Consider the following 26873-nt stretch of genomic DNA (forward strand, 5'->3'; position numbering starts at 1 on the left):
ATTTTCATCATTCCTGCATACTACATTTGATATCAATTAACAAACAAGTCACGTGGCGTCCGAAAAGTAGGATTCGATTTTACAGACGCTCATATAAATTGACAATGCCACGGTACTACATGTTACGGCAATGAAATTCAGCGGTACTAGGTGGCACCATGCATTTTTGAGTGAATCAAAATTATATTAAACGAAAATGGAAAGTAAAAACAAATAATTCAGAGCGTTGACGTTTCTCGCCATGAATGGGTTGATTATGTTTGATGAATTGATCGAAAATATCTAATGGGAAAATATATAAATTTGTCGTGTTTTTTAATACCAAATGACATAATCGATAATAATCGTAAACTAAAATGATGTATAATAAAATTAGGTATTTTTATTATACGTTTAGAAATTAAAATATGTAATTATGATATATGTTTAAATATTATTAAGACTAAATATGCCATTAAGAAATTAAAAAAATATTTGAGAAGACTCCGGATGAAATCTACGAGACATCTTAAAAAATCTGTCGCCTGAGATATGTAGCAAAGATTACAAAGAAATACTTAGAAATTATTCTGTGCTACTAGGGACGTTGATCAAGTTGTTTGGGAGTGGATAGAGAAGCGTAGTGGAATAGAATAAAATTACTAAGACTAAATATGTCATTAAGAAATTCAAAAAATATTTGAGAAGTCTCCGGATGAAATCTACGAGACATCTTAAAAAAATCTGTCGCCTGAGATATGTAGCAAAGATTACAAAGAAATATTTAGAAATTATTCCGTGCTACTAGGGACGTTGATCAAGTTGTTTGGGGGTGGATAAAGAAGCGTAGTCGAATAGGCGCGCTGTGCTTGCAGGACCTCCCAGGACTCTAAAGAAAAGTGCCCCGTCCCGAGGAAATTGAATATGAGAAACATGGAAGGATCAAAGTGAAGGACATTTCCGGGGAGCGGGCAATCGAAGGAGAATGGGGAGCGGAGTGTGCGAAATTCATGGGAATAAAAAGGGGGATCGATCGAAAAGAGCCGAAGAGGAGAGCTCCGCCCGTCGATCCTTCGTCCTGGCACTTGCCCAACCCGCAATATAAAGCACGTTCCTGCTAAATGCCAATACATCGGTGAACTTTAAGAGCAGCCTGTTGGGAAACGATCTTTCTTAAGATCGTAACCCCCACAATCGAAGGAAGAGCGTATGGAAGGAGATCGAAAGGATGCGAGAGGATCGCATTCGACTCCTATCTATCACTCCGGGCTCCGATGAACTCGCACTGAGAAAACGATTTGTTTAATTGAAATTTATTTTTTCCTTATTATACAGCTGAACAATTATATATTTGATTCATATTTGTCGATTGACTCCATTTGTTTGATGCAATCAAATGATTTGGAAGAAGATCGAAAGGATGCGAGAGGATCGCGGCACCTCTGAATGTATTTGTTGTAAACAAATAAATAATTCTATTTAAATTTAAATACAAGACACTTAAACAAGTTGATTATTTTAAAGAAATTATCGACGTAAATTAAAACAGCTAAGTCAAACAAATAATGCATTTTCACTTAGGAACGTGAAGATGTGTCATTCATTGAAATCAAATAAACGTTTTGTCGTTTTTATGCTAAATTGATTATTCCCTCGTAAGAATATAATCGTTCGAGATTTTGGCTCGATCACATCGACCTAGGGCCGTTTTTTATAGAGGCAGGAGATCCTAGATAATCTATCACAAAATCGGGAAATAGGCTCGCGAAACTTCCGTTCCAGATTGTCCTATCGTTGAATATTAATTTCCACTGGCTATCGAGTCCGAATTACCGCCTCGATGTACACCGACGGTTTTATAGGATTACTATAAAACGGAATGTGCGGAATTCGCAATCCATATCCACTCGGGGAGGAACAACCATAAACCGCTCGAACTGAATATCCGACGTGTATAACGCTTAAGTGTCTTACCACGTAGACAATGGTTTACCAACGAGTACTCAAGAGCAGAGTGCATGCTCTTTATGCCAATTTAATATGTATTCGATGGCACAATCTAATATTATTCAAACATTAAAAAAATAATGGTACGTTTCATAATCGACTGAACGATATCGAATCCTCAAAACAAGCTTTCGAGTAAATACAAATGACAAGAAAATTCAACCTAGGTACATACATTGTTACATGACTTACGTTTTCGATTTTCGTCTTTGTTGAAATCATGATCTCATTCTCCAAATATAAATGTAACGTATTTTCAACGATGTTGATTAACCTTTGGTAGATGTCTCCTACAGCTATTATATATTTTGTATGCATCCAAAAAATAAGTAGATATTTCTAGATCAATAGTGAATACATAGTTTTGATCTACAGTAGACATAGATGTTTATATATATCTTTTAGATATTTTTTTAGGCGGATGATAGACGATATACATTTGCTATACCTATAAACCTAATTTAGACGATTAATTTACGTATATTCCACTTCATGGGTTCCCTGGACAGGAAGAAAGGGATTCGAAGTGCAAAGGCTTGATTTAGTCGACGACCAGAGAAACGGTATTAAGCTTTCGTCTCGCAGAGAATCATCGATTTTGGGGAAATGGAGCTCGACTAGATTGTATTTTGCCCCCTTCAAAGGCCAATCGAACGTAGCTATACCTAAACACGAATGCACGTACAAATCGGTTGGGTGAAAATTTGCATCCGTGGACCGATCGGTTGGCGTTCCCAATTCGTAAATGTCGCGGTGGACATAATCGCCGTCGGATTTCAATAGCAATCTCGATAATTGGCCGGGACTCGCGAACGAGCGTCGTCGGGACAAATTCGCGATGATTTGGCTGGCCGCCTCCGGCAAAGCGCGAGGGGCGATTGCGCGAAATTTCAGACGAGGAGCGCAGCCCGCTCGCCAATTATTGCGATCGGTAATTATTCGCAAACATCGCGTCCGCTCGGATTCCGCGGGCCGATTCGTCGCGACGGCGACGGTTTACGGTTTCCGGATTTCGCCCGGCGATTTAATGAAACGCAAACGATTGCGAACTCACGTGGACCGCGCGATATTAACGCGCGATTGGCCGCGCGTTAATCGCCTGGCTGCGCGCGCAACAATCTGCGCCGTTACCGTGATTATCGAGACGCTCCGAATTAATAGTTTCGTCTAATTTCACCTTGAGTTGACAACAGGTATGTTGAATGTAAATCTGCCAATAAATGCAACAATCTGCGCCGTTACCGTGATTATCGAGACGCTCCGAATTAATAGTTTCGTCTAATTTCACCTTGAGTTGACAACAGGTATGTTGAATGTAAATCTGCCACTAAATTTTGTGGATGATAGGATTTTTATGGGAATGGGTTCTATTCGAAACGTCATATGTGCCCATAATTATGAAAGTGGTCTGTCATATATTTTTTGTTTCGAAATTACATTGAATTAATTTCGTTTGAAATAATATGGCGTGAAATAACTGACTCATTTTTTTTTTTTAATTTTGACTTGGACCACTTTCATAATTATGGGCACATATATCCGATGCAGCTATAAGATAATGTCTGAGAATAGGGACAAATATTGCATGACACGTGTTTAACCCCTTAACTTGTGCGCTCGAGTTAATTCGAGCGGCGTTGTATTTTATGCTACTATAATTTTTCACACTCGAATATAATCGAGAATTTTATTTTTTTTGCCAAGACAATGTTCGTGTTTTTTTTTTATTAGTTCGTTTTTTATTCGTTAGATTTTCGTCTTTGTTGAAATTTAATCATGATCTCATTCTCCAAATATAAATGTAACGCATTTTCAACGATGTTGAATAACCTTTGGTAGATGTCTCCTACGGCTATTATATATTTTGTGTGCATCCAAAAAATAAGTGGATATTGTTGCAATCATTGCCATCCGAAACATTTGCAAACGTGTGTCGCATATGAAATCCTGCACTTCCGCTTACATTATTACAATTCTATAACCATGTGGACCAGTTACGAAACGGCGACTATCTCTTTGTTTCTCGTTGGCCCTTTCATCGATACCGTCAAGGACGCCATAGACCCCATTTGGACGTACCCCTCTGGCGCCGAAGCGTCCTCAGCGGCCATATTGGCACACAAAGGGAGCACGAGAGAAGTAATTCTCTCGGTAAAAGCCGCATCGGGGAGGCGACAATTCCCCGCGATAGGAACTCACCCTTCGAGTTCATCCCCTAATCGTCGAATCATGGCCCGTTCGTAGTGACCGTGGCCTTCGACCTCCAGTCTTCCTGGTTAGGACCTGCGAGCACAATAGGCTTCGTCAGGGAAAATCGAGTTTCCTCGACTAATAATTCCACGGGGTGGAGGGTACCAGAGAGAGAGAGGGAAAGAGTGCGAATCAGCTCCGAAGTACGCTCGCGAAGTGCAGTCACGAAGTTGGCGATTACCCACCTCGCTCGACGACGGCTGCGAGAGCTTTCGGTGCGAAGTGCTCTCAAAGAGCTTCTCAGAACTTCATCGAATATGTCATCGACTTCATGGGGACTTACTCATCGAGCGAGACTCGATAATCCCGCAATTTCGACGAAGTCTTTACTTTGCGACGCGTTCCGAACTTCAATGGACAAAAAACGTCCAATTTCAAGGGACTTCGGCTCGCTGTAAATGTCGTTAATAAGGAATCGAAATACGCCCCGAGATTAAGAAATTCAATGAAATAAATGAGATTTAAGGGGAAGTGAAACACATATCGAGAAATTTGATCGACGTCGGGAAAAAGGATGCTTCATAGTACCTACGTTACCCAGGATCGTATTTGTATCTACAGCTTTTCCGAATTGTAATTGGGTATTGTACTAATTGGCATACTTTATATGTCGCTTCGTTTTGCTTTGTTCAATTTGATGTTAATTAAATGAAATTATTAAAATTTAATATAAATGTAAAAGCGCATTTCGAGAGAAGGGTACTGGAGGTGCCTACTTTGTTAGTGGGAATTGTACCGATTGCACGTTTATGGATTTTCTCAACGCAAGAGGGTTTTTATTCCACCGCCCAGAGTAGATAATAACATGGCGGAAAGTATATGCCACAACCACAGCCATGGAATTTCTAGCGAAAACGTATAATTGACGTGTGTAGTAATTGAAGATTGTAGGCTTTGGCGATGCAACGAAGTACAACTAGTGCAATTCTTCCGAGTGCACCGCAAAGGTTCGCGTGTAATTGCTGGTTCGGTGGAAACGTAACAATTCGAACCCTCGGAGCGTGGATATCCTGCATATATTAAAATCCCCTCAAAACATCTTCGGTGTACAAAAATTTAGCCAAATACATTTATCTTTACTCAATTAATTGCAAAAGTAGCTCAAATTGCTCCCTTACCATGAAAAGGTCAAATCAATTATCTTTGCCAAATATAGTAGAACATTCATTCAATTAAAGTCTCAGCTAAAATCGTTTTGACAAATCTCACAGTACATTTGATTCCACGTATGTTGTATGTTCAATATTTTCTGCTTCCTCAAACCGAAGGCAAATATTAAAAATTATATCGAAACAAATTAAAAAATTAGAAACTAAATTTGAAAACAATATTTTACTTGGCGAGCACCCGAGGTATACCCCTCGCATATGATCATTTTGGTGCTCGCCAAATAAAACATTGTTTTCAAATTTAGTTTCTAATTTTTTTCATTTGTTTCGATACAGTCTTTAATATTTGTCTTCGGGGTACTAGCGATCAGAGCCGGGTAAATTTGTAAAAATTAGTATAGAATTCTAGCTTTTCTCTCAGCACACAATGCTATAAGTTTCTTGCTCAAAAATGTATTTGGCTCGAAGCTCTACCGAGTTTCTAGATTCAATTTCGTTACCAAAATCACAAAAGCCTGATACTTAAGGATAATCTCTCACTCGTATATTTAAATTGATAAATATATAACAATGCTTATGGAAGTCACAAATTTTAACTAACCTTGGAAAGGAGTCATTGCCGTAATGGCGTAATCTGAAAATGTGATATAATTTTTTTTTTTTTTTCTTTGGTGATTGTCGCGAAAATTTATCCAAAAGGAGTACGTTTATTTTATATGTTTCGAATGATCTACAAGGGGGAGGGAAGTATGTTTATTGAATCCGCCTGATACGTAGAGATACGAAAGTTAGTAGAACTCAACCCGAATGAGGTTGCACTCCGGTGGTATAATAGAATCGAAAGCAGGTGTTTGATTATTCAGGATTCGGCACTTAGCCAATGGGGCAACGCTATCTGCTGTACTAGTTTCTCCGGAAATGCAAGACCATCCTGCGAAACTTCCTTGAAGCAACAACCGCGTGAACCTAGATACACACGTCTATAAAAATGCCGCCACCGTTTGGTTCCTTGACATCGAATCATTTTCCGGAAGTTTGCCCTGAGCATGAAAACACGTCATGTATATTAATCAAAAATAATTGCTAAAGGATTTACATCCAATTATCAAGGAATAATACCATTCGATTTTGCATCTCTCTCGAAAATATAAGACGTTTATTGATATCGTGACATTTAATAACTTCCCTCGTCTTAAAAAAAAAAAACAAAAATAAATTATGTAAAATTAACGAATCGTAAAGAAATGAAACTTTTTATGTAGTAATAAATGTTGCGATAAATGGTAATTTAAAGATTTATCGACAACGATGCTTTCTATCTTGTCTCTTAATTCCCACGTTGTTTGCGATGGTTATCACCATGTGTCTTATCAGATATTCATTGCTTACCTCTCACAGGTTCGGGAAATACTGATCTTCAAGAAACACTGGAGTTTGCGTAATCCCCGGCAGTAATCGCCTATAAACTCAGAATTTTAATGCCACGAAAAAGCCTACATACTTATAGAATGTCTAATTTAATTCCAGCAATAATTTAGTAACTAAAGTATGTCTGTCGTCCAGAAAAAAAAATAAAAACCAACCTTCGTTTATTAAGAATCGATAATAATAAATCTCTCCTGATGTGTTTTGAGTAGAGAGGCAAATTATAAGTATTTAAGTTCAGTCGAATCAACTGTAAATAACAATTCTGGTATTTAGTTTTTACTTTAGGGAATTCATATTAACGTGGTAAAATTTCAAGCGAATCGGTACACCGAATTCGGATAATAATTTCCCCGATTTCACTTCTCTGATATATATGAACTGACCCTTTAATATCACCTTAACCCTCTATGGGCCGAATTTTTCATTAAATAAAAAAAAAAATAAGGGAACGAAAAATCAGCAATTAGGAACCTATATATGCAAATGAAAAAAAAAATTTCATTTAAAATGTGACCTGAAAGTTACACGGGCCCATAGAGGGTTAACGAGGATTGCATTTCGGTGTCTCGGAACGATAGCAAGTGACGATAAGTCGGATTGTAAAACGATTTTCGAGCATGGAGCTAATTGGTCGAGCAAAACGGGAAGTGTTTTGCGAGCGACTCGTCGATTTGGAATTCCCTGTTGGACTTGGGGTGGCGAAAAACGGAGTTAAGACGATCACGGGGGCTGTGGCAAACGAATCGTCGGCGGTAAATCCGCGAGCACACTGCACGAGCAAACGACCGAAAGCGCTCGAGAGGGTTTCCGGAATCGCGGAGTCTCCTCTGGGAGCATTTGTCGTGCCACACCGTGCGTGATTTAGATTTGCATAGGACCACGGGGGCCACTGTGTGTTTGCCACATTGTACCGTCCAACCTGGCCCCGTTTCCATCCCGCGGGCAATTCGCGTCCACCCTGGGATACACCGTGTTCCACGTGGACTCTTGATCGCTGCGGCTCCGAATTAATGCCGCTCAGAAATCCCCTTTCCGTTGGTGGCTTAACGAAAATTTCAAAGACTTCCGGAAACATTTACCCCTGATGAATTCTTTCCCCGGGTTTGATGCAGGTTGAAGGATCGAGGGACGTTAACGCTTGGGGAGGTGTAGTTGTTACAGTGAAACACCGAAATCTGAAGAATGTCGACTTACACCGGTGAAAGTCGACATTCTCCAATTTCGGTCATTCACGGTAACATAGTCACAGATTTGTTTGGTTCAATTATATGTGTAGTACGCTGAGAAATAAGAAATACGTAGATTTTACGCGCCCTAATTTGCGAGTTTAAGGGTTCAAAACCACCCTTAAAGTTCATCCTCGAAACAGTGTTTTGACATTTTTTCGAAAACGGAATGATATTTTTCGACCGAATCACCTGCAATTTCTTCAGTTTCAACTAACGAGTCCAACAATGTATCATATTCAATTCCATTTAGAAGAAAGTATGAAAAACTGTTTTTAGGGATCTACTTGGGGAATCACCCCTTAAACTCGCAAAGTAGTACATATACAAAATACGTTCCTCTTATCTTTCTATATACTGCAACACATGTTCGGACCTATAAAATTGGTGAAGTACACCTGGAACACATTCTTTGTAAGTATGTATTTGGTAATAAAAAAGTTTGCTTCGTTGTACGATATATTTTTTATATGGGATGTTCCAAACTTCCAGCCAGCTATTCATTCTTTCGATAATGAAACTATGAAAAAGGCATCATATATTTCATATCGTCATCATACGTGTCTTATTTTTCTATGTACTGCAACAACTCGTTACATGATATATTTCATATACAGGATGTTTCAAACTTTGCTAATTCATTTATTCGATAATGTAACTATCATAAAGGCATCATATATTTCATATCGTCATCATACGTGTCTTATTTTTCTATGTACTGCAACAACTCGTTACATGATATATTTCATATATAGGATGTTTCGAACTTTGCTAATTCATTTATTCGATAATGAAACTATGAGAAAGGCATCATATATTTCATATCGTCATCATACGTGTGTCTTATTTTTCTATGTACTGCAACAACTCGTTACATGATATATTTCATATACAGGATGTTTCAAACTTTGCTAATTCATTTATTCGATAATGAAACTATGAAAAAGGCATCATGTATTTCATATCATCATCGTAGGCAATCATATATTTGAAGGATCTTGGGATAAATCTGAGAGATCCCCTTCGGTTCATTGAAGTGCAAAGCAAGTGCAAGCTCTAGGTACGCATTGCTACTTTGTGAATATCATAGAGGACCAGGTCGACGACAGAAGCGTTTGCGAGGCTTTCGCGTTATTCCGTGATCCCCATATGAGACCACTCGAGGTCGAGCATGAATTTCCATTTGGTTTCGCCCAGTATTGCATTTCCCTTTTCGCACCAACTCGCTCGAATTGACTTTTCACGTATACGAATAACCACTCTCGCGAAGAGGATTCGCAGAATCGCGAAATACGCAGTGAAAAGCGAGGCTGGTTTTTGCTCATTTCGAGTTATATTTCGTTACTGCTGCTTTTTATTTTCCGCGTGATTCTCCGTACGCAAGCTTTAATCACCGCCCATTATATTCCTTTTCTCTATACTTTGTTTGTACAACGGGGTTTTCCACCTATGTTCCCGGTTACCATTTCTGCCTTGCTCAATAAATGCTCGTTTCAACGTTTTAAGGTATCGTACAAACAGTCTACGGACAAGAAGGAATGAAAGCTGCTTGGGTTTTAAACTCTGAATAATTAGCACATCCCCCTAAGTGGTGATTTTATGAACAACCGGTAGACTATGGACTTACCTTTTAAACTGTAAGACGTAACAAAGCGACTCTGTGATTGAGGATTGGGCCGATTCTAAATTTCGTTCTGTTGGAATTGTCACGATATAAGTAAATAAGTTGGTAATTTAGTATTTTCCACTTTTCAAGTTGCATTTTAATATTTTCTAATCTTATAGCTGAGATAGTTAGGCCTTTCAAGATCAAGTTTCTCTCAAGAAGGGTGAAACTGCTCGAGTTCAACTACTTAGGGGAAACTTTGATCGTTGTTCCAGCTACTCCTGAACGTGTCTTCTGAACCATACAGGTCATCGTTTCAAGGTGCGAACGTGCCGAAAATATAATTCGCCACTATCAAGCAATTTCATCATTTTTATCACTTTATTATAGAATACGCCACATTTTATACGCTTTTAAAAACACAAACGATTTAATTATCTCTTCCAGAAATAATTGTAACCTCCCTGCCGTTCTTGGCAACTATACTTCTACTGCCAAAATCCCATTTTTTCCGGGATTACGTTTATGTAGCTCAAGTACTCCAACATCCGCACTAGAAGGCCCTAAAGAATGCCCTAAAACTCATGAAATTTCAATTTTCATGAAAAATATGTTTATCACGGACTAGAACCAACATGGCGTGTTCCATGCACGTTTTTTATGTTTTACGCTGCTTTTATAGCAAAAACTGAGTTGCAACTAAACGTGACAGGTGACGTTAGTTCGTCAAAATATAAAAAGTCATGAATTCATGGGATTTCGGCAGTTTTACATCGATCTTTTTATCATTACTTTACCGAAATGACATATACAACCCCTCAGTTCGTATAATTCTCAACGAAGACTGTAAAAGACTTCGACATAAATATAAATGTCGGTAATGGGACGCGCCAGCTTATATTACCACTTGCATATCCCAAATGGCATTCCCACCAAAAAGGGTATAGATGAATTTTATTTTATCGATGTCTCTTAAATTTCTTAGCGCCTTTCATATCCTTTTAACCTCTTAACCGGGTATGTTGAAATTTTTTGTTACACCAGAAAAACACCTCAAATGGGCATGACGACTTTTTTCGCCATGGAGATTTTTCAATGTAATATGTTGAACGAAGAAAAAGAGTCTCCATTGCGAAACTAGTTGTACAAAAATTAATTCCCCGGTTAACAGGTGAAAAATGCGTTGGAACGCCAACCCTTCAGACAACGTCAACTCTGCGTCCCTTCGTCTGCCAGGAAATGCAATTCGCCGACGATAAACGCAGGGCTAAATCCCGAGGATCGCCGAGGTTTCTTGCGAGCTCATCTCGTAATACAATAGCTTTCGCGAAAGCTTTTGAAAGTAATCCTAATGGCAGTGACGTCAGCCTGGAGAGCACCTAGGCTAGGGAGTAACGAGGACGCAGAGGGTAGTTGCGGCGGGGCGGGGCTTCTGGAAGAGGGCTAATGCATTTTAAATGGAACGCAAGCTCGGAAGATGCATTCGAGGATGTCGAGGATGTCGAGGATGCCGACGAGAGGCAAAGGACGTTGCCCCGCTATAACTGGACGCTTCCTTCGAATCCTGCGGATATCTGTATATTCGATGAGGAAACACAAGATATCCCTCCAAAGAAGATACCTTCGCGTCTTTGCATTGTAATGTCCGCGGTATTTTTCATTAGTAAGAATTGTTTTAATAATTTTCCCATCCATGGCGCCTTCCGATAGATCTTCGATCGAACCAATAGTCCGCTTCTTTTTCTAGGAACTTTAAATCCTGTACTTCCTCAACGACCCTTGTTCCTAACGAATCATCAGCCCAAAGTTCTTGTCTTATCCTTCTTTTATTATTGATTTCCCCAAGCATACAAAATGGGCTACCAAGGTGGTAAAGAAAAAAATGTTCGTGTCGGGGGACACACGACAGAAATAATACTTCAGCGATTCATTTGCATTATGTAAAGACGGAGCTTTTATCCCGTCATTGAAAGGTCCAGCTTCGCAACTTATCGGGTTTGTTTCCTTTTTACATTCACTTATATTATTTATATTATAAAATAATATAAAGTTTCCATTGCATGTATATATATAGACTGATGTATTCACCAATACGTACGTGAAAGTTGATATAAAATAATTCTCAGTACTCCCTATTGTACTCATTTGCCCTGATAGGGAAGAAGACTAACACAGGCTAGCTCGAGTTAGGATGGATAGCGTCACGTCGCTTTGTTTCCTTTTTACATTCACTTATATTATTTATATTATAAAATAATATAAATTTTCCATTGCATGTATATATACAGACTGATATATTCACCAATACATACGTAAAAGTTGACATAAAATAATTCTCAGTACTCCCTATTGTACTCATTTGCCCTGATAGGGAAGAAGACTAACACAGGCTCGCTCGAGTTAGGATGGATAGCGTCACGTCGCCACGTCGCTATGACGACGCACGTCGACGCGCCATATACTATATATACATCACACACACGCACACACTATCCCGACACACACGTACGGGGTAGATGACGTGACAGACTTGGTATGCGGGAAAGAGAGAGGGGATACATTCCAATGCGTAACGCTTTTTCGTTACATCGAATCTTCTCCAGCATTTTACTCCTCAAATGATATCAAGGCTCGGTAACGCATAATTACTTCAATAATAATCTTAATAATTTACTTCAAAATAATCTCATGGGAGTAGTTATCCTACCCCGCTCACTGATCAGTGGGTAGGTCTGGAGAACCCGAAAGAAAATAACTCGTAAGTACTGGACGGAACCCGAAATACATATGGCACACTACGAAAACGGAAATGGGATGTCTTTCGAAAGCTAGATGTTATTTCGAAGGAGTGTCTATCGATTTTCTCGAGTTGGCGAGGGTGCCGAGAAAGGCCAACGAACTCTTAGGATTCTCATTGACGAAGGGAATGCCACCAAGAGGGGCTCGCTCCTGGCCTTCGTTAAACCTCCAACTTGAAAAGACAATATACAATCCTTACGACAATTCTGAAGACGTTGATTAAATTGTGAAACTATACTCAAAGTGGTACTTCAATGACACGTTATTCATGCCTTCGATATAATAAATAATCCGATTATAAAACAATGTTACATCGAACCATGAGCGAAATAGTGTTCTTTTATAATATCTACGTTGCCGACGTACGTTTTTATATTGACGGCTGTGTCAAATTATATTGAGTATTGTACTAAATGGCGTACTCTATCTGCCGTTTTCGTACAATAATTGTTAAAGAAATCGATGTATAATTCCAGAAACGCGAATATTTTACGCTGAGTGTCTTTGTATGTGTGTTCGCGGAGGTACACAGTACAAAGACATTAATGAAATAATAACTAAATGTACAAGTGCAAAGGAATCAGTGAAACTACAAAAATGCTGAATCTGCACTTCCAAATATTCCGTATTTAAATTCATGAATAAAATTCTAGAATTGAGGCATTAATATTTATCTGATAAATGGCGTTTGCGGATGTACAAACATGATTCCATGTATCTAGTACTCGACGCACGGCTTTATCGAGTTTCATGTTATCATGTTCTCTCGTTTCCATAATCTCCTCGAGGGTAAATATTACAAATTGAAAATTTTTCAGAACGAAGTAGTGGGAATAACCAAATATAAAAAGGATTCCTTTCTTTTCACTGATGTCTATGTTTTAACCACTACGGTGCATCAGAAAGTCATTACCATGTACGGCTTGTAATTGCGATATCTCTTTGGAAGTATCAGAATAGCTTTCCCCTAGCGTTGTTCCCAGGATGGAACCATGGTTCTCCCAAGGTCGCTGCGGATCGATATAAGGAAGGGTCGACGTACCGTTGAATTTCGATAATAGGAGGGAGGAAGGTGGCTAGGGGCTCTTCCGCAAAGTTTCTTCCCGGTACTCGTCGGAGGAATTGCCGAAGTTTCCGCAGCGGTAAGGAATTCCGGAATAGAGTCGGACACTCGAAAGCTCGTCGATCCGAGAGAGATAGCTCGAACGTCCGGAAGATTGCGTTACACCCCCGCGATCCGAGCACGAACGATTTCCTCACTAGAAATTCTCACTCTTTGGTCCAACTCAAAAATCTTTTCAAGTACAACAATCTCGGTACGGAGTACTTCCGAGCAACCTATTAAATTTTTCCTCGGCTTTAGGAATTTTTTTTATGGGACAACTGATCCAGATAATGTGAAACGAATGTTTTGATAATGCTTCACAGCAGATTACCATGTATAATTAATAACAGTTCCGAATAAACTGGCGGTCGCTTTGAGGGTGCGTCGAATGTTGAGAAGTACTTTAAATTAATCATACCCCACACAACACCCACACATATAATATACGTATATTTTATGTCAATACGGCTAATGTTCGTATATGTATTTAATATACGAAAAATATATCTATCGATTACGTATATTGAATGTGCGTATGTGTTCATATACCGGAAAACCAAATTATGTATTATATTCCTATATTTTTGGATAATAAATCTTCGTAACTGTGTGGAAATCTTAGTTAAATAAAATCTTATTGTCAACGATCTTAATAGAATAAAAACTTTCGAAATTCGAATTTGTCGCGTACGTCCGGTAATATTTTCATTGACGCAAGGAGCTTTCATCAAATCGAAATGTAGGCAGGAGGTTCGAGTGAAAAGTTCGGTCGATCAAATCACAAATCCGATCATCATAAATCTTCGTAACGGTGTGGAAATTTTAGTTAAATAAAATCTTATTGTCAACGATCTTAATAGAATAAAAACTTTCGAAATTCGAATTTGTCGCGTACGTCCGGTAATATTTCCATTGACTTAAGGAGCTTTCATCGAATCGAAATGCACGCAGGAGGTGTTCCAGTTAAAAGTTCGGTTGATCAGGTCGCAAATCCGATCATCGTCCCGAAACGTTTCCACCCAAAGAGAGGATGAGAGTCGATCGAACACGAATGAAAACGTCCAGTCCAGATTCGATCGATCGAAGAACTTCCATCCAGCAATTCCTCCCCAGGCTTCCTCCCTTTGAGCTCCACGTGGGATCGTCGTCCGCCATCTTCCCACTTGCGTGGTCTTCACGGGGGGTCAGCATTCGGATTCAATTCAAAGCCCATCGGTGGCCAAGCTGAGAGGATTACTCTTCTTGGGCCTCGCATTCACCTCGATTAACTCGGGATTAGACTGAAATATTCAACGTCCGAACGTCTACGTGTTCGGATGTTCTTGTACCGTCTCGATTAGACTCCACTTCGTGGAGTCCGTTGCGTTGAATTTCAAGATCCGCAGTCAATTAATTAGAACGATAGGTCAAACGTAATTCCACGGAGCGAATGCCTTGAAAAAGGTAAATACGGTACACGGAAAAAGAGAAAACAATGGTGAGGAAAACCACAATTGTCGTAATCGTAACCCTATCGTAAGGCACAACTTTGGGAGGAGGTTGCATTAATCAGCGTAACATAGTAAAAAGAACATAAGAAGGCTACTTCACCATTTAATCAATGTAACTACAAGGAACGAATTGTTCCAACATTGGGCATAGTTGGGAATATCCATTAAAAAATGTACCGTTGACATAAAAAAATCGATTTTTATGATTACATACGTTATACTTATCTTTCTGTCAGGGTTCTCATACATTTCTACCTTAAATAGTAAAATATCATTTCATGCTCAGAAGGGTGATTTCTCGATGATCACTTCTCTTTTCCCTCTTCTTCGGAAAGGGATAGAGTGATTGTAACTTAAACAAAGAAATAGTAACAAGTCTTATATGCAAATGAGCAGTCTGATCGTCTGCGAGAAGTTTTGTCACCTAGCAGTCCTGTCGAAACTAATGGGGCCAAATCATTGTTTCTGCACTCGCATAGGCAAGTTTAGAACAACCTCGTAACGAGTAAAATCTTACTACAATATGTGGTTACAGCCCGCAGATAAACCTCCCATTTTCCTGTGCGTATTGTAACTTCTTCATGTAATTAATATTACCATTCCAAATGTTGATCACTCCTGCACTTTTTAAACGCAGCGCCATGGATACAATGCCCATTCACAAGGTTACATTTCCCATTCCATGTGGTCAATCTCACCATTTGTGTGGTTTCACTTCCCACGGTATTTTAACCACGTCCCTATAATAATTCCAACCAAATTATTTTTTTCCGTGTACAAAGCATCTTTAATACCCACACGTGCCAGATGAAAGCGTCCAAGACGACGGGATATTTCTGAGAGAACGGAGTTCTTTGCGAGTCCTACCGAAATGATAAGTCGATGGCAGTGTTTCAGAAACTCGGGGGAATTTCGCTGGTTCCGGCATAAACCCCAACAGACCGGGAAAATTTGTAAGAAAGACAGGAAATCCCGGGAGTAAGTTTTAAGGAAATTATCTCCAGCCTTAACTCCGGATTTGAGTCGAAGATACTTTCCTGGTCCTTGACCGAACCATTACCGAAACGTCACGTACCATTTACCCCTTGTCAAGCGCCAAACGAGGTGCGGGGTTGATCGAGCCACCCAGACCAGGGTGGGAAAATTCCGGGCTGGGAAATGCAATCAGGTTCCTAGTCTCGCCCGGACACTCGAGTCGCTAACCCATCCTGGAAATTCGGTTTGTATCTCGCGCCTTCCGGTCGATAAGATTTCGAAAATTGGCGGCCTCGGTGCGACGGCTCGTCGCGACGGGGAGTTTAACGAACTCGAACAAAGAGAGGCACAGCTCGAGCGGGAGGGACCGAGGGATGACGAATAGGGTGCCGGAGGGGTGTCCGTATTCCGCCGCCTCCCGCCCACCCCATGGAATGGCAGTAACCCCATGTATTACGAGCGAGCCTCCCCCATAATACTACCCCTTGGGGCTGTATCGATCCTCCCCGCTAGCTTCGAGCCCGCTTCCCCGGCACCCCTGCGCCACCCTGGCTGACTTCGGCACAAGCTGTGCATCCGACGAACAAAGAAGCCGGCCCGCGAACAAAGGGGCAGCGCCTCCCCCGTAGACGCTCGCCAACAAATCGCCGCGGAATCGCCGATTTGGTCGTCTGGGAACTTGGGCCGGACACTCGAGGTGCGACCGCCATCCGATTGCCTCCTTGCCCAAGGTCGCCATTAGATCGCCATTAGAGAATCGGGGACAAGGAATTGCCCCTTAGCTCGCGGACGTTCGATCGACGATGCGGTTTTTTTTTATTCGAGCAGTGTTGAGATTTGTTGTGCTACCAAGTAAGAGGTTATTCCTTTTCGCCGTTAGATGGTCGTGAATTTGGTTCGAAAGACAAGATGGGACTACCGTTTGATTGTCTCTTTACGCAAGGTCGCCATTAGAGAATCGGGGACAAAGAATTGCCCCTTAGCTGGTGGACGTTCGATCGACGATGCGGTTTTTTTTTTTTATTCGAGCAGTGTTTAGATTTATTATGCTACCAATTAAGAGGTTATTCCTTTTCGCCGTTAGATGGTCGTGAATTTGGTTCGAAAGACAAGATGGAACTACCGTTTGATTGTCTCTTTGCCCAAAGTCGCCATTAGAGAACCGGGGACAAAGAATTGCCTCTTCGCTCGCGGACGTTCGATCGACGATGCGGTTTTTTTTTTTATTCGAGCAGTGTTCAGATTTATTGTGCTACCAATTAAGAGATTATTCCTTTTCGCCGTTAGATGGTCGCTAATTTGGTCGTCTTTGAATTTGATTCGAAACTCGGGAAAGGACTATCGTTCCATTGTCTCCTTGGCCGTGTTCGGCATTAAAGCCTCTTGGACAAAGAGTTTGAGTATAGACACGAAAAACGAATCGTTGGTACGATATTATTTATTCATAGAAGATTCAACTATTTTCAGTGCTTAGTATTGTAACATGTATATGTAGAGTTTCCCAGAGTCTTTCATTAATTGCTAAAAAGCTCTGGACAGCAGTTGATCAGGTAACAATTGTCCTTGGGAATTGATATATCTTGAATAACGAGAGGCATTAATTTATTCTTGTATTAAATAAAAATAATTTCTTTAAACAACATATTATTAAATACGTCAAACATAGTACATGCATGGCATTTCAATAGTTTATCGTTGAAATGTTTACCAAGATAAAAGTGTCCTCGCAAAGTTCCTCTCCAAAAGGGGTGAAAAATTCACGTGATGCGATCAATCTTGTTGTATATGAAATTTATTCTGCCTTCGATCGCAAAAGCTCGAGATACGTCGTATATTCTTGGCCAAGAGGGCCATGCAAAACTGAACGACGAAGAGGTAGAAGACAAAGAGCGGAGGAGGAGACGTTCTCGAGGTTTAAAACTTCAAACTATCGAAACTTCAACCTACCTTGGAGGTCAGGGTGATCGATTGAACTTTCATACGGCCAAGTTTACTAGCTATGTGTCTATTTTAGATCATGTCATACGTTTTACGCCCGGTGACTTTTATTCTTAGCAACTTTAAACAATGAACCTGCAGCGTGGGAATTGATTTAAAATTAAATGCGTGATTTACACGGTACACAAATCCATTCATTAACAAACTCGATCAAAAATGTCATTTATTTTTTTTCAAACCAGTTAATTCTTTCCTTTGTCTATTTTACTTTCTTTGGAATATTGTTTACTTTAACATAATTACGATTCCCTTGTATTCGAACAATATTTAAAACAAACAAATTTAAAAAGCTGATTTCTGCCCCTCATTTGTTTTTACCAAGGGTTGAGATGCATAAAGCGCGAAAATGGTAAAAAGGACGAAATTACGTTTCACAAACATTTATCACAATGTAATCAAGATACACACAAAGACTGTAGAGTTTTAATATCATTGCAATAATAACATTGCAAACAATTAAATCGTTTATGAAAAACGGCAATTTGATTTAATCATTAATTTCTTATTCATTATCCTTTCTGACAGTGAAAATCCTTTTGTTATGTTATATTTAAAATTGTTCATAAACTTCGCTCTAAATATATATACATTTAATAAAGAATAAATATCGAAATAATGCGTTTGGAAATTAAGCGGCTCGAGTACAGATGCTGGAGACGCGTATGGGTTCATCTATCGCATTGTTCTCACAGGTCACGGCGATCGATTGAGTTTCTGTCGTTGCCAAGTTCACTAGTTGCGTAGCCATTTCAGCGTGAGCTCTAAGCCCCAGTCCCTGCCCTTCCGTGAGTCTTGCACGAGGGGTCCCGGCTTTGTCTGGGGACGTAATTTCGGATATTGCGAGGGTTGGCTATTGGAGCACCACTGCTGCCAGATAAGTCTGCGCAAAAAAGCAAGCGATGAGCCATCGGCAATTGACATTGAAAAGCCCATAACTTCAAGAGTTAAAACACACAGTGGAGGCTATAAAAAGGTAAACGTAGGTTGACACCCATAGATTTTTAATTTTTTTAAATTGCTTATAGATAGTTTCCAAATTTTGTATAAAACGTGAAATTTCATGAATGTCAGGACCTTCCTTATATCCTCCATGTTCACGTTGTAAAGTTTATAACAATTCGATACACCAAGTCCATAGAAAAGTTTCGTGAACGATTCATGATTGCTTATTAGAACTATATTACCATTTAATCAGTATGCCCCATACAACAAATTTGAAGTACCAAAGCAACTTCTGCCACGACGTCATCCAGCAATACATCTCGTGCGCAATACAATGACGCAGCCATGATGAAATGATCGATCAACCTTCAGCCCTTAATAAGCTGACAAGTTGGGTGGTCATTTGATAAATTGGGAGGTTTATTGTCTACCCACTTTTAGGATTAAACCTGGGGACTTTATTGCGATACGAGATGAAGAAAAAAATCCGGAAGCTGACTTTGTCGACTGTTATCACGCGCACGGATGAGGGGAAAGGACCGAGCAAAGAGAAACCGAAGATTCAAAATTTACACAATTAGCTGGATAAGTCGTCTTAGCGATTATTAGGACACCCTCGCCGGAAAAGCTCGAGGGTTGCGACCGACTGTATTTTCTCTCGCACTCTCCGTTGTCGTACTACTCTGCGGTGCACTGTACTACATGGCATTATTGTACGGGCATTGCGCTGCATTGTTCCGCGCCACCGAGACAAAGGGGCGCGTGTCCGCGGTTTATGAGATTTCTAAAGGTAAGTTAAGCGCCTGGCAGCCGGTGCATGACCCCTTGCAATTAAGGGAAATACTCTTTTCTGCTCTGATAGGCTGCACAAAGGTTAACAACGACGGGGATACCGAACTAATTTTCTCATTTAACCAAGTTTATGATAAAATGTCAGTCTGATATCGCTGAGATGATATGGAAGGCGCTGAGAAATTTAATCGACGTCGATAAAATAAAATTCACCATTCGTCGAGTTTTTAGATAATTGCTAGCGATAATTAGTTTTTTAATTCTCATACTCGTCAGTGTATTATGATCCCTTGGAAAGTTATAAAAGTGTAATTGTCAAGCACCTTGGAGGGTGATAGTCACACGTATTCAATGTTACCTTCCCTTTTGGGTAATGTCATGAAATACTATTCTCTATTTTTAATATGATTCTTATCTGCGACATTTGCATGCCCAATAATTCCAGGCAGATATAAACGTTGATTCATTTACAATATGTTTAAGCACTTTATACGCCCATCTTTTTTATTTCTTAAGAGGATTGCATTAATTGGATAAATTCTGCGTCCCGTAAAATTTGCATCGAGGCCTTTCGCACATGAGGAAATGATTTTCACTCGTTGCGAGATCGTGGAGATGCGATCGCTCGTCGCGATAATCGTAACATATCGTTACACAAGTGCTTAGCGTATGATGTGCAATGTAAGTGCACTTCCAGTGCTTGAAGCGTATCGAATCGAGTGTTTTCCCTTACGGGACGAGAAAGTGAGAGAACGAAATGCAGGCACCAGATGGGATATTTTTCCTTTTCATGCACTCGCAGTGCCTACGAGCTGATGTGTGGATATTCGAAAATAGTAACGACACAATTCCATGGCGCGACGCCAGAGAAACGGAAACGATTCTATATCAGAATAGAATATGGGTTCTCGATAATGTCCGCATAGTACTTGCGACCTATTTTCGGCCCAACCTTACCAATACGGTAAAACAAAGCTCGACGGATGTTAACTATATCCAAATAAATACTGGCAGTACCGTCGGCATTGGTAAGTTCACGTTATTTCAATGATACTAGGTAATGTCTCATTTCTAACTTATCGTGTCATGCCTATTTCTTCCTCTGTGTTTCAAATACTAATAATAATTTATTCCAACTTAGTGTTAGCAATAAAACAGGTAAAATGATAATTGATAACACAAAGGTGATGCTAATGCACGCCATCCAAAATTGCATCGCTGTGGCGCTTACGTGTAATCCTGGTAATTACTGTCACTATAAAATTTGTGCTGCTGATAAATAATTTATTACGAAAATTAATTTTGTTACGGGAATTGAATAGTGGAACTAGTTGACACTTGGATGAGTTTCCGAGCATCAGTCGTAATAACTCTTCGGCCTCGAAGAATACCAATTACCCTTCATTGCTTCTTGGCGCAACCAATATTGCACGAAAAAGCGCAAGAAATGAAAATATAGCTAAGCTTACCTGAAATTTTGTCACGTCAAAAATTTCTTAATATAAAAATTCATCTCATTATTAATGTACAGAAATAAAGTGAACATATTAAAAATGCGTTAAGCTTGTGATACATATGTGCCCATAATTATGAAAGCGGTCTAAGTCAAAATTGAAAAAAAATGAGTTTATCAGTTATTTCACGCCACATTATTTCAAACGAAATTAATTCAATGTAATTTCGAAACAAAAAATATATGACTTAGACCACTTTCATAATTATGGGCACATATCTTTAGGATAGATTGATCCGAATGCTTACCTACATATATCAATGTATATCAAAAAGCAACATGTATATCAAAATTTAATTTTTGAATGAGCCCGACAGAATCACTGTAATTCCTTGTCATATCAAAAGATACCAGCTACCGAGCCCTCTGTGCTAAATTCTCCATTAGTCGCACAAAGAAACTATACAACATACCATGGTTTAAATTTGTTCCGCTTGCAAAGAGAATATACAAACGCAATGAGAAAATGCGTCGTTATGCGTATGTAGGAACAAAATTCTTTGATGAGCTTCAAATAAGGACCTCTCGGATGAGCTTTAGAGCAAGGTCCACGGGAACACTTTGCCCTCTCGAGGATCCCGATTACCCAGCTCGTAGCACTAAATTCCGCCCGAATAGAATTTACGGGGAAATCCAGGAGTCCGGTAAACCTAATTCGTCAGAGGGATTTGATTTTCTTCCCTGAAATGTCGCTTAATTTATTTTCCCCCTAGCAGTAAGCAGCCACCCGCCTAATACCCTTACCGCCTCGATGAACACCGAAGGGCAACAACCCGTTTTCGAAGACGTTCTCGCGGAATCGCGTTTCAATCCGAGCAGCTCGTGTAAACGCCTTAACAAATCCTCCTTTGCCCTGTTCCCTTTGGTCCCCTTGCAGGTCGCTGCTTCGTATCAAAGCACATCTTGACGGTCAGGGTCGGGCCTGGCGATCGAGGTTAAACACGTAATGATCTCAACTTCTCACAGAGAAGTCTCTCGCCTGCTATCTCGCCATCTAATCCCGCAGATTCGCAGTTAATCTCAGCCGTGATAACGCCGCTAATTGTGTGGCAACCTTGTCCTCGACGCGGATTAATGCAACGGCCCGGAAACTGGATCAACGAAATTTACCCACCTTTTAATAAACCCGGCCTTTTAAACAAGAACATGAATCATCTGCCAACCATTGACGAGAAAGTAATGTTAAATAAAAAACGATGGTTTTCTGTACAAAAACTTATTTAAGGTACATTGTGATATATTTATTACAGATCATCCTTCATACGATCATGTCTTGAATGTCATGTCATTAGTTGATATCGACTTTCAACAATGTTATTTTCGTGTGGTCCATTGCAAACTCGAGATATCATAATTCATAAGCATTTGCTTTTGCGCATCTCGCTTTAAAAGGATTTCCTTTCACACGTTGACGAGTTTGACACTCCTACTTTGAATGTACCTGATAAAGTCGATCAATTTTGAAGGTTGTCACCTAAACGCGATAATGATAAGGGAACTCACAGTTCTGGCGGAACTTCGGTGCGCCATTTTGTGGGAGATCGTCGAAGGCTTAACAATGATATGCCTGGTGAGTCTATCGATTGTTGTGGTCCATTTTAATTTGCAATTGCCTGATAATAGATATCGCGATGCCTAATCCGTGGTGTGTACTTCAGTTTGACAAATGCATAGTCTCTCTAAAGTAGGTGCATTGTAAACTGCTCGGAATGTGGATCAATTTTCATGGGCGGTCGTTAATTCGCAGGGTAAATGCGATCTTTTAATCATTTTAGAAGCATTCGCGTTAAAAGTACTTAAGTACGGCATAAATACACGATTAAAATGAAAATGGGTCAAGATAAATATGAAAGGCCCACTGCGCGTCATGCAAAACGTTGAAATGGTAAAATGTATCCAAAAATTGCTCATTAATTAGTCTTTTCTTCTGGAAATATTGACGAGAAGTTCTTTGTTTTTGATCACAGGTAAAAAGGTATCCTCACGAGACATCCTTATGTTCTGGTTCTTTAAATTAAGTGATTAAATCCATGGAACATTTGCAATTTTGTAAATGCCACCCAACAAATCCTATCTCGAAAAAACAAACCATATCCTCCGCCGTTCTACGCATTAAAAAATTTCCTCGTTTATGAAAAAGATTACTGCATTACAGCATGCTCCTCCGGAAATTACTGTCACTGTCAGGATGCAACTAGAAACGTTGACACTCAAAATCACTATTAAAACTGCATACTGCACATTTTCAGGTTGACCATGTCCTCGGTGAAATTATTATATTTCATACAGATTTGCATGATACCATTTATCCGACTTTATAGACACTTCTATCCGTTGTGTATTCTGCATAACCGATGTCCCATCGTAATTAATCACTCGAGTAGGAGCGACAAATCAATTATCGACGATAGCCGGCTGTGTGGGCGATAACGCAACCAATCTGGCATTCTAGAGTACAACGTTGAGGCCATTTATTCCCTGAATATTAATCGTGTCAACTAAGCGACGAAAGGCGTGCGATCGAAACCCGGCGAAGGAGTACACGCTCATGTTCTAGGTATTTCTAAATACGTAACAACCGACCAAGTGGAAGTCGGACTTCAAGATAAGTTATCGCACGACGTGACTTGATATCACCGGTGAATCATGTCGGATCGATAAGCTTCAGAAAGGCTAGAACAGTTCGGATACTTTTTTTTTTTCCACATTTACAGACTTTATCGCAAATTTTCTGCGTTTGAGGCCACGATCTCTTAATTGATCTCACTCAAACGTACTCGTGGTTCTGTATGTGCACACGTCTTGCGCGAATTTTAATAAGGGACTCAGTAACTTGCAAGTCTTTAATCAACCCACTGAGAGTTACTTCAATTAAAATATTAATTTATNTTCCCCAATATTAATAAGAGACTTGGTATCTTGCAAATTTTTAATCAACCCACAGAGTTATTTCAATTAAAATCTTAATTTATAATATATTGTTTTGTTTCCATGAAAGCGAAGATCCTATATGTCGGAGGGGATCTGGAAATAGAGGCAATGCAGGGGTGATATTAAATTCGATATATCAACTTTATTCCCAACATGTATTCCCCAATATTAATAAGAGACTTGGTATCTTGCAAATTTTTAATCAACCCACAGAGTTATTTCAATTAAAATCTTAATTTATGATATATTGTTTTGTTTCCATGAAAGCGAAGATCCTACATGTCAGAGGGGATCTGGAAATAGAGGCAATGCAGGGGTGATATTAAATTCGATATATCAACTTTATTCCTAACATGTATTCCGGGACTCTCTTCCCTTATTTCTCTCGGAGATCGTAGCAGGGTAGTTGGCAGTCCGCCCGCAATCTTGAGGTCGCTTCGTTTATTTTTGGTGATTCTAGGGTGCCACATGGAAACGTTGCCGCACTCTTGGATATTGGTTAGTAACAAACCGATGTTTAAGAATTTTCCAAACGTGTCTCGGTAAGCCGGAAATGTTAAATAAGACTTATAACCGAACGACATTAATCCGTTTTTTGGGTGGGTAGGTGTTAAAAAGTTGATTCTTTCCAGTACTAAACTTAAAAAAAAAAGATTAAATCGAAATAAACCACCCTACTATTTCGCTTTATGCCGTAAAAGCGACTGCCATAAAGAAGATCACGTTAAAAAGGACCATGAATTCTAAATACCACTCTGCCAAGCTAGGGCATAGGCATTCTATGGCAGACATTTCCCGAGACCTCTTAAATCGAGTTATACCCTTTTCCCATAGAAACCCTCAAGTTTTACTTTCTCAACATCGTCTCGGAATTTCTGTAAGAATGAATAGTGTACAGTGGTGTTAAATATTCTTTTTTCAGTAGATTTATAAAATAAGAAGTACGTCATCGGTGACTCCCAAGGCATTTAAAATGTAAATCTTGTTCTCGTTATCATTAGTCAAACCGTATTCAGATTGTACCAACGGAAGGAAAATTAGTAACTATTCCTGACATCATTTATTTACTTACAATAAGAACATTTGTAGGAATGGTCTTAATTAAAACATGACAACATGATTTTTTTTTAATACCCCATTTCTTATCAGGCAGTGTTCACGTTGATAGCGAGATCTTTACAATTCAACCTGCAATGAGCATTAATAATTAACCGCGTTAAATCTATGTATCCCCTTAAAGCGGTAAGAAGTATTTTCTTTCTCTTTTATGGTGTTTCTCATTCTTCTTAATTGTTGTCTTACGTTTTTTACTGTAGGATTCAAGTGGGTCAGATTTTCGGGGGCTCGATACTGTTTACCAGGAATGGTAAGCATCGGCCGTGATACGGATGGCGCAAATCTGGTAGTTGGACGAGCTATGCATCAAGGAGACATACTTCCGGCAAAGGCGAAGCCCGAACATGGAATAGCCTACGTTAGTTATCATGGAGCTGAGCATGTGAAGCACGACTTCGAAGTAAGTTAATCACGACCTAGGCCTGTGCTTTTAAATACAAATAGGTGTAATTGTTTGTTACAATGCCGTATGGTAAAACGATAAAATTGCAAAATGCATCCTTAACGCAAGGTACACTGGAATGCTCTGTAGTCACATCATACGAATTACTCTGCGGAAGTGGAATTATTATAATGGACAGAATTATGAAGTTGGATACTAAACCGTACGGAATGGAATGATACAGTTTTTCACGTAAGAGTATGTTTTATGAGGAAACAAATGTGTGGATGAATGTGTTCGGTGATATGTTTTTTAACACTGAAGGTGTTTTTTAGGAGGTTCAAAGATCCGCAGCTTCCCACATAAATCCGACGGCATAAAATGAGGCGTTTAAACGGGCACACTTGAATTTCTAGACTATTTTTTCAAATGAAAAATCACGCAAAGGAAGACATCCGAGTTGCTTAGAAAATAAATAAAACAACATGGAAAGTAATAGAAATACGTATTCCCTTTAGAGATATTACTTTTTCCCGGTCTTCTCTGACGGGAGTGTGTGTGTATAATTGGCTTGTATTTTTGAAGAAAACAAATGTTTATTTCCTGTTAAAGTATCGCACGGGATTATTGTACCTGTACTTATATCTGGTTCTACGGAATATTTCTAACACATTTTCATACCCGTGGAAAGTATCTAAGCTCTTCGAGAGGTCGTAGTTTATCATCATTACCGAAGCACTACTCATTCCCGTAAGAGATGATTACACGTAGAGTAATAGCTTGTTCATCATTCGAGTACCCTGGTGCCCGACACTTTGTGAGGGGACATCCTCTCTTGGTGGTCTTCAAGGACTGCGACAGACGTTATCGCAATCGTTACTGTCATCTTTTCTACGCCCGCAGCAACAGTTTCTAAGAAAGCCATTCTTCACCGTGTCATTGTCTAACGATTTCTCTTCTGCGAAAGGACGTGCTTTTGTGAAATATATTACTTCCGTTTCCTCCTTTCTCTCAAGAATCCGATCCATTAGATTTTCCTCCCTTCCAGATCCTAATGCCGGCCGATTTCCTTTGGGTGCCCGCAAGGAATGGCGACGTACCGGAAACCGCCGTCAAGGCCGGAAAAACTGTCGAAGGCGAACCTCTTTACGTGGGTCGAGTTTTCCACAATGGCGTGCCAGTTGCCGGAAAGGTATTTGAGATTCTCTTAACATATTAACATGTA

The 26873-nt window shown here is 39.7% G+C and overlaps 2 protein-coding genes across 4 annotated transcripts in view; one reads left to right on the top strand and one right to left on the bottom strand.

Annotated features, from left to right (window-relative positions):
- The window catches only part of LOC105703892 (natterin-4), a 138792-nt gene that overhangs the window by 110456 nt on the left and 1463 nt on the right, over nucleotides 1–26873 (top strand). For 2 of the 3 annotated variants that reach the window (XM_012432649.2, XM_012432650.1), the window contains 2 exons: nucleotides 25467–25666; nucleotides 26697–26840. In XM_012432649.2, coding sequence (XP_012288072.1) covers nucleotides 25514–25666; nucleotides 26697–26840 — 297 coding nt within the window. In that variant the 5' untranslated portion in view covers nucleotides 25467–25513. Of the gene's footprint in view, nucleotides 1–22763; nucleotides 22790–25466; nucleotides 25667–26696; nucleotides 26841–26873 lie in introns of those variants that run through there. The other variant, XM_012432648.1, reaches the window with a different exon arrangement.
- The window catches only part of LOC105703891 (electron transfer flavoprotein-ubiquinone oxidoreductase, mitochondrial), a 52622-nt gene continuing 44284 nt past the window's right edge, over nucleotides 18536–26873 (bottom strand). Inside the window, exon 9 of the mRNA XM_012432646.2 lies at nucleotides 18536–18852. The gene's annotated coding sequence lies outside the window, so the exon portion shown is untranslated. The remainder of the gene's footprint in view (nucleotides 18853–26873) is intronic.

The sequence above is a fragment of the Orussus abietinus genome, unplaced genomic scaffold, assembly GCF_000612105.2.
Source record: "Orussus abietinus isolate OABI.00-Male unplaced genomic scaffold, Oabi_2.0 scaffold36, whole genome shotgun sequence".
NCBI classification, from domain to species: Eukaryota; Metazoa; Arthropoda; class Insecta; order Hymenoptera; family Orussidae; genus Orussus; species Orussus abietinus.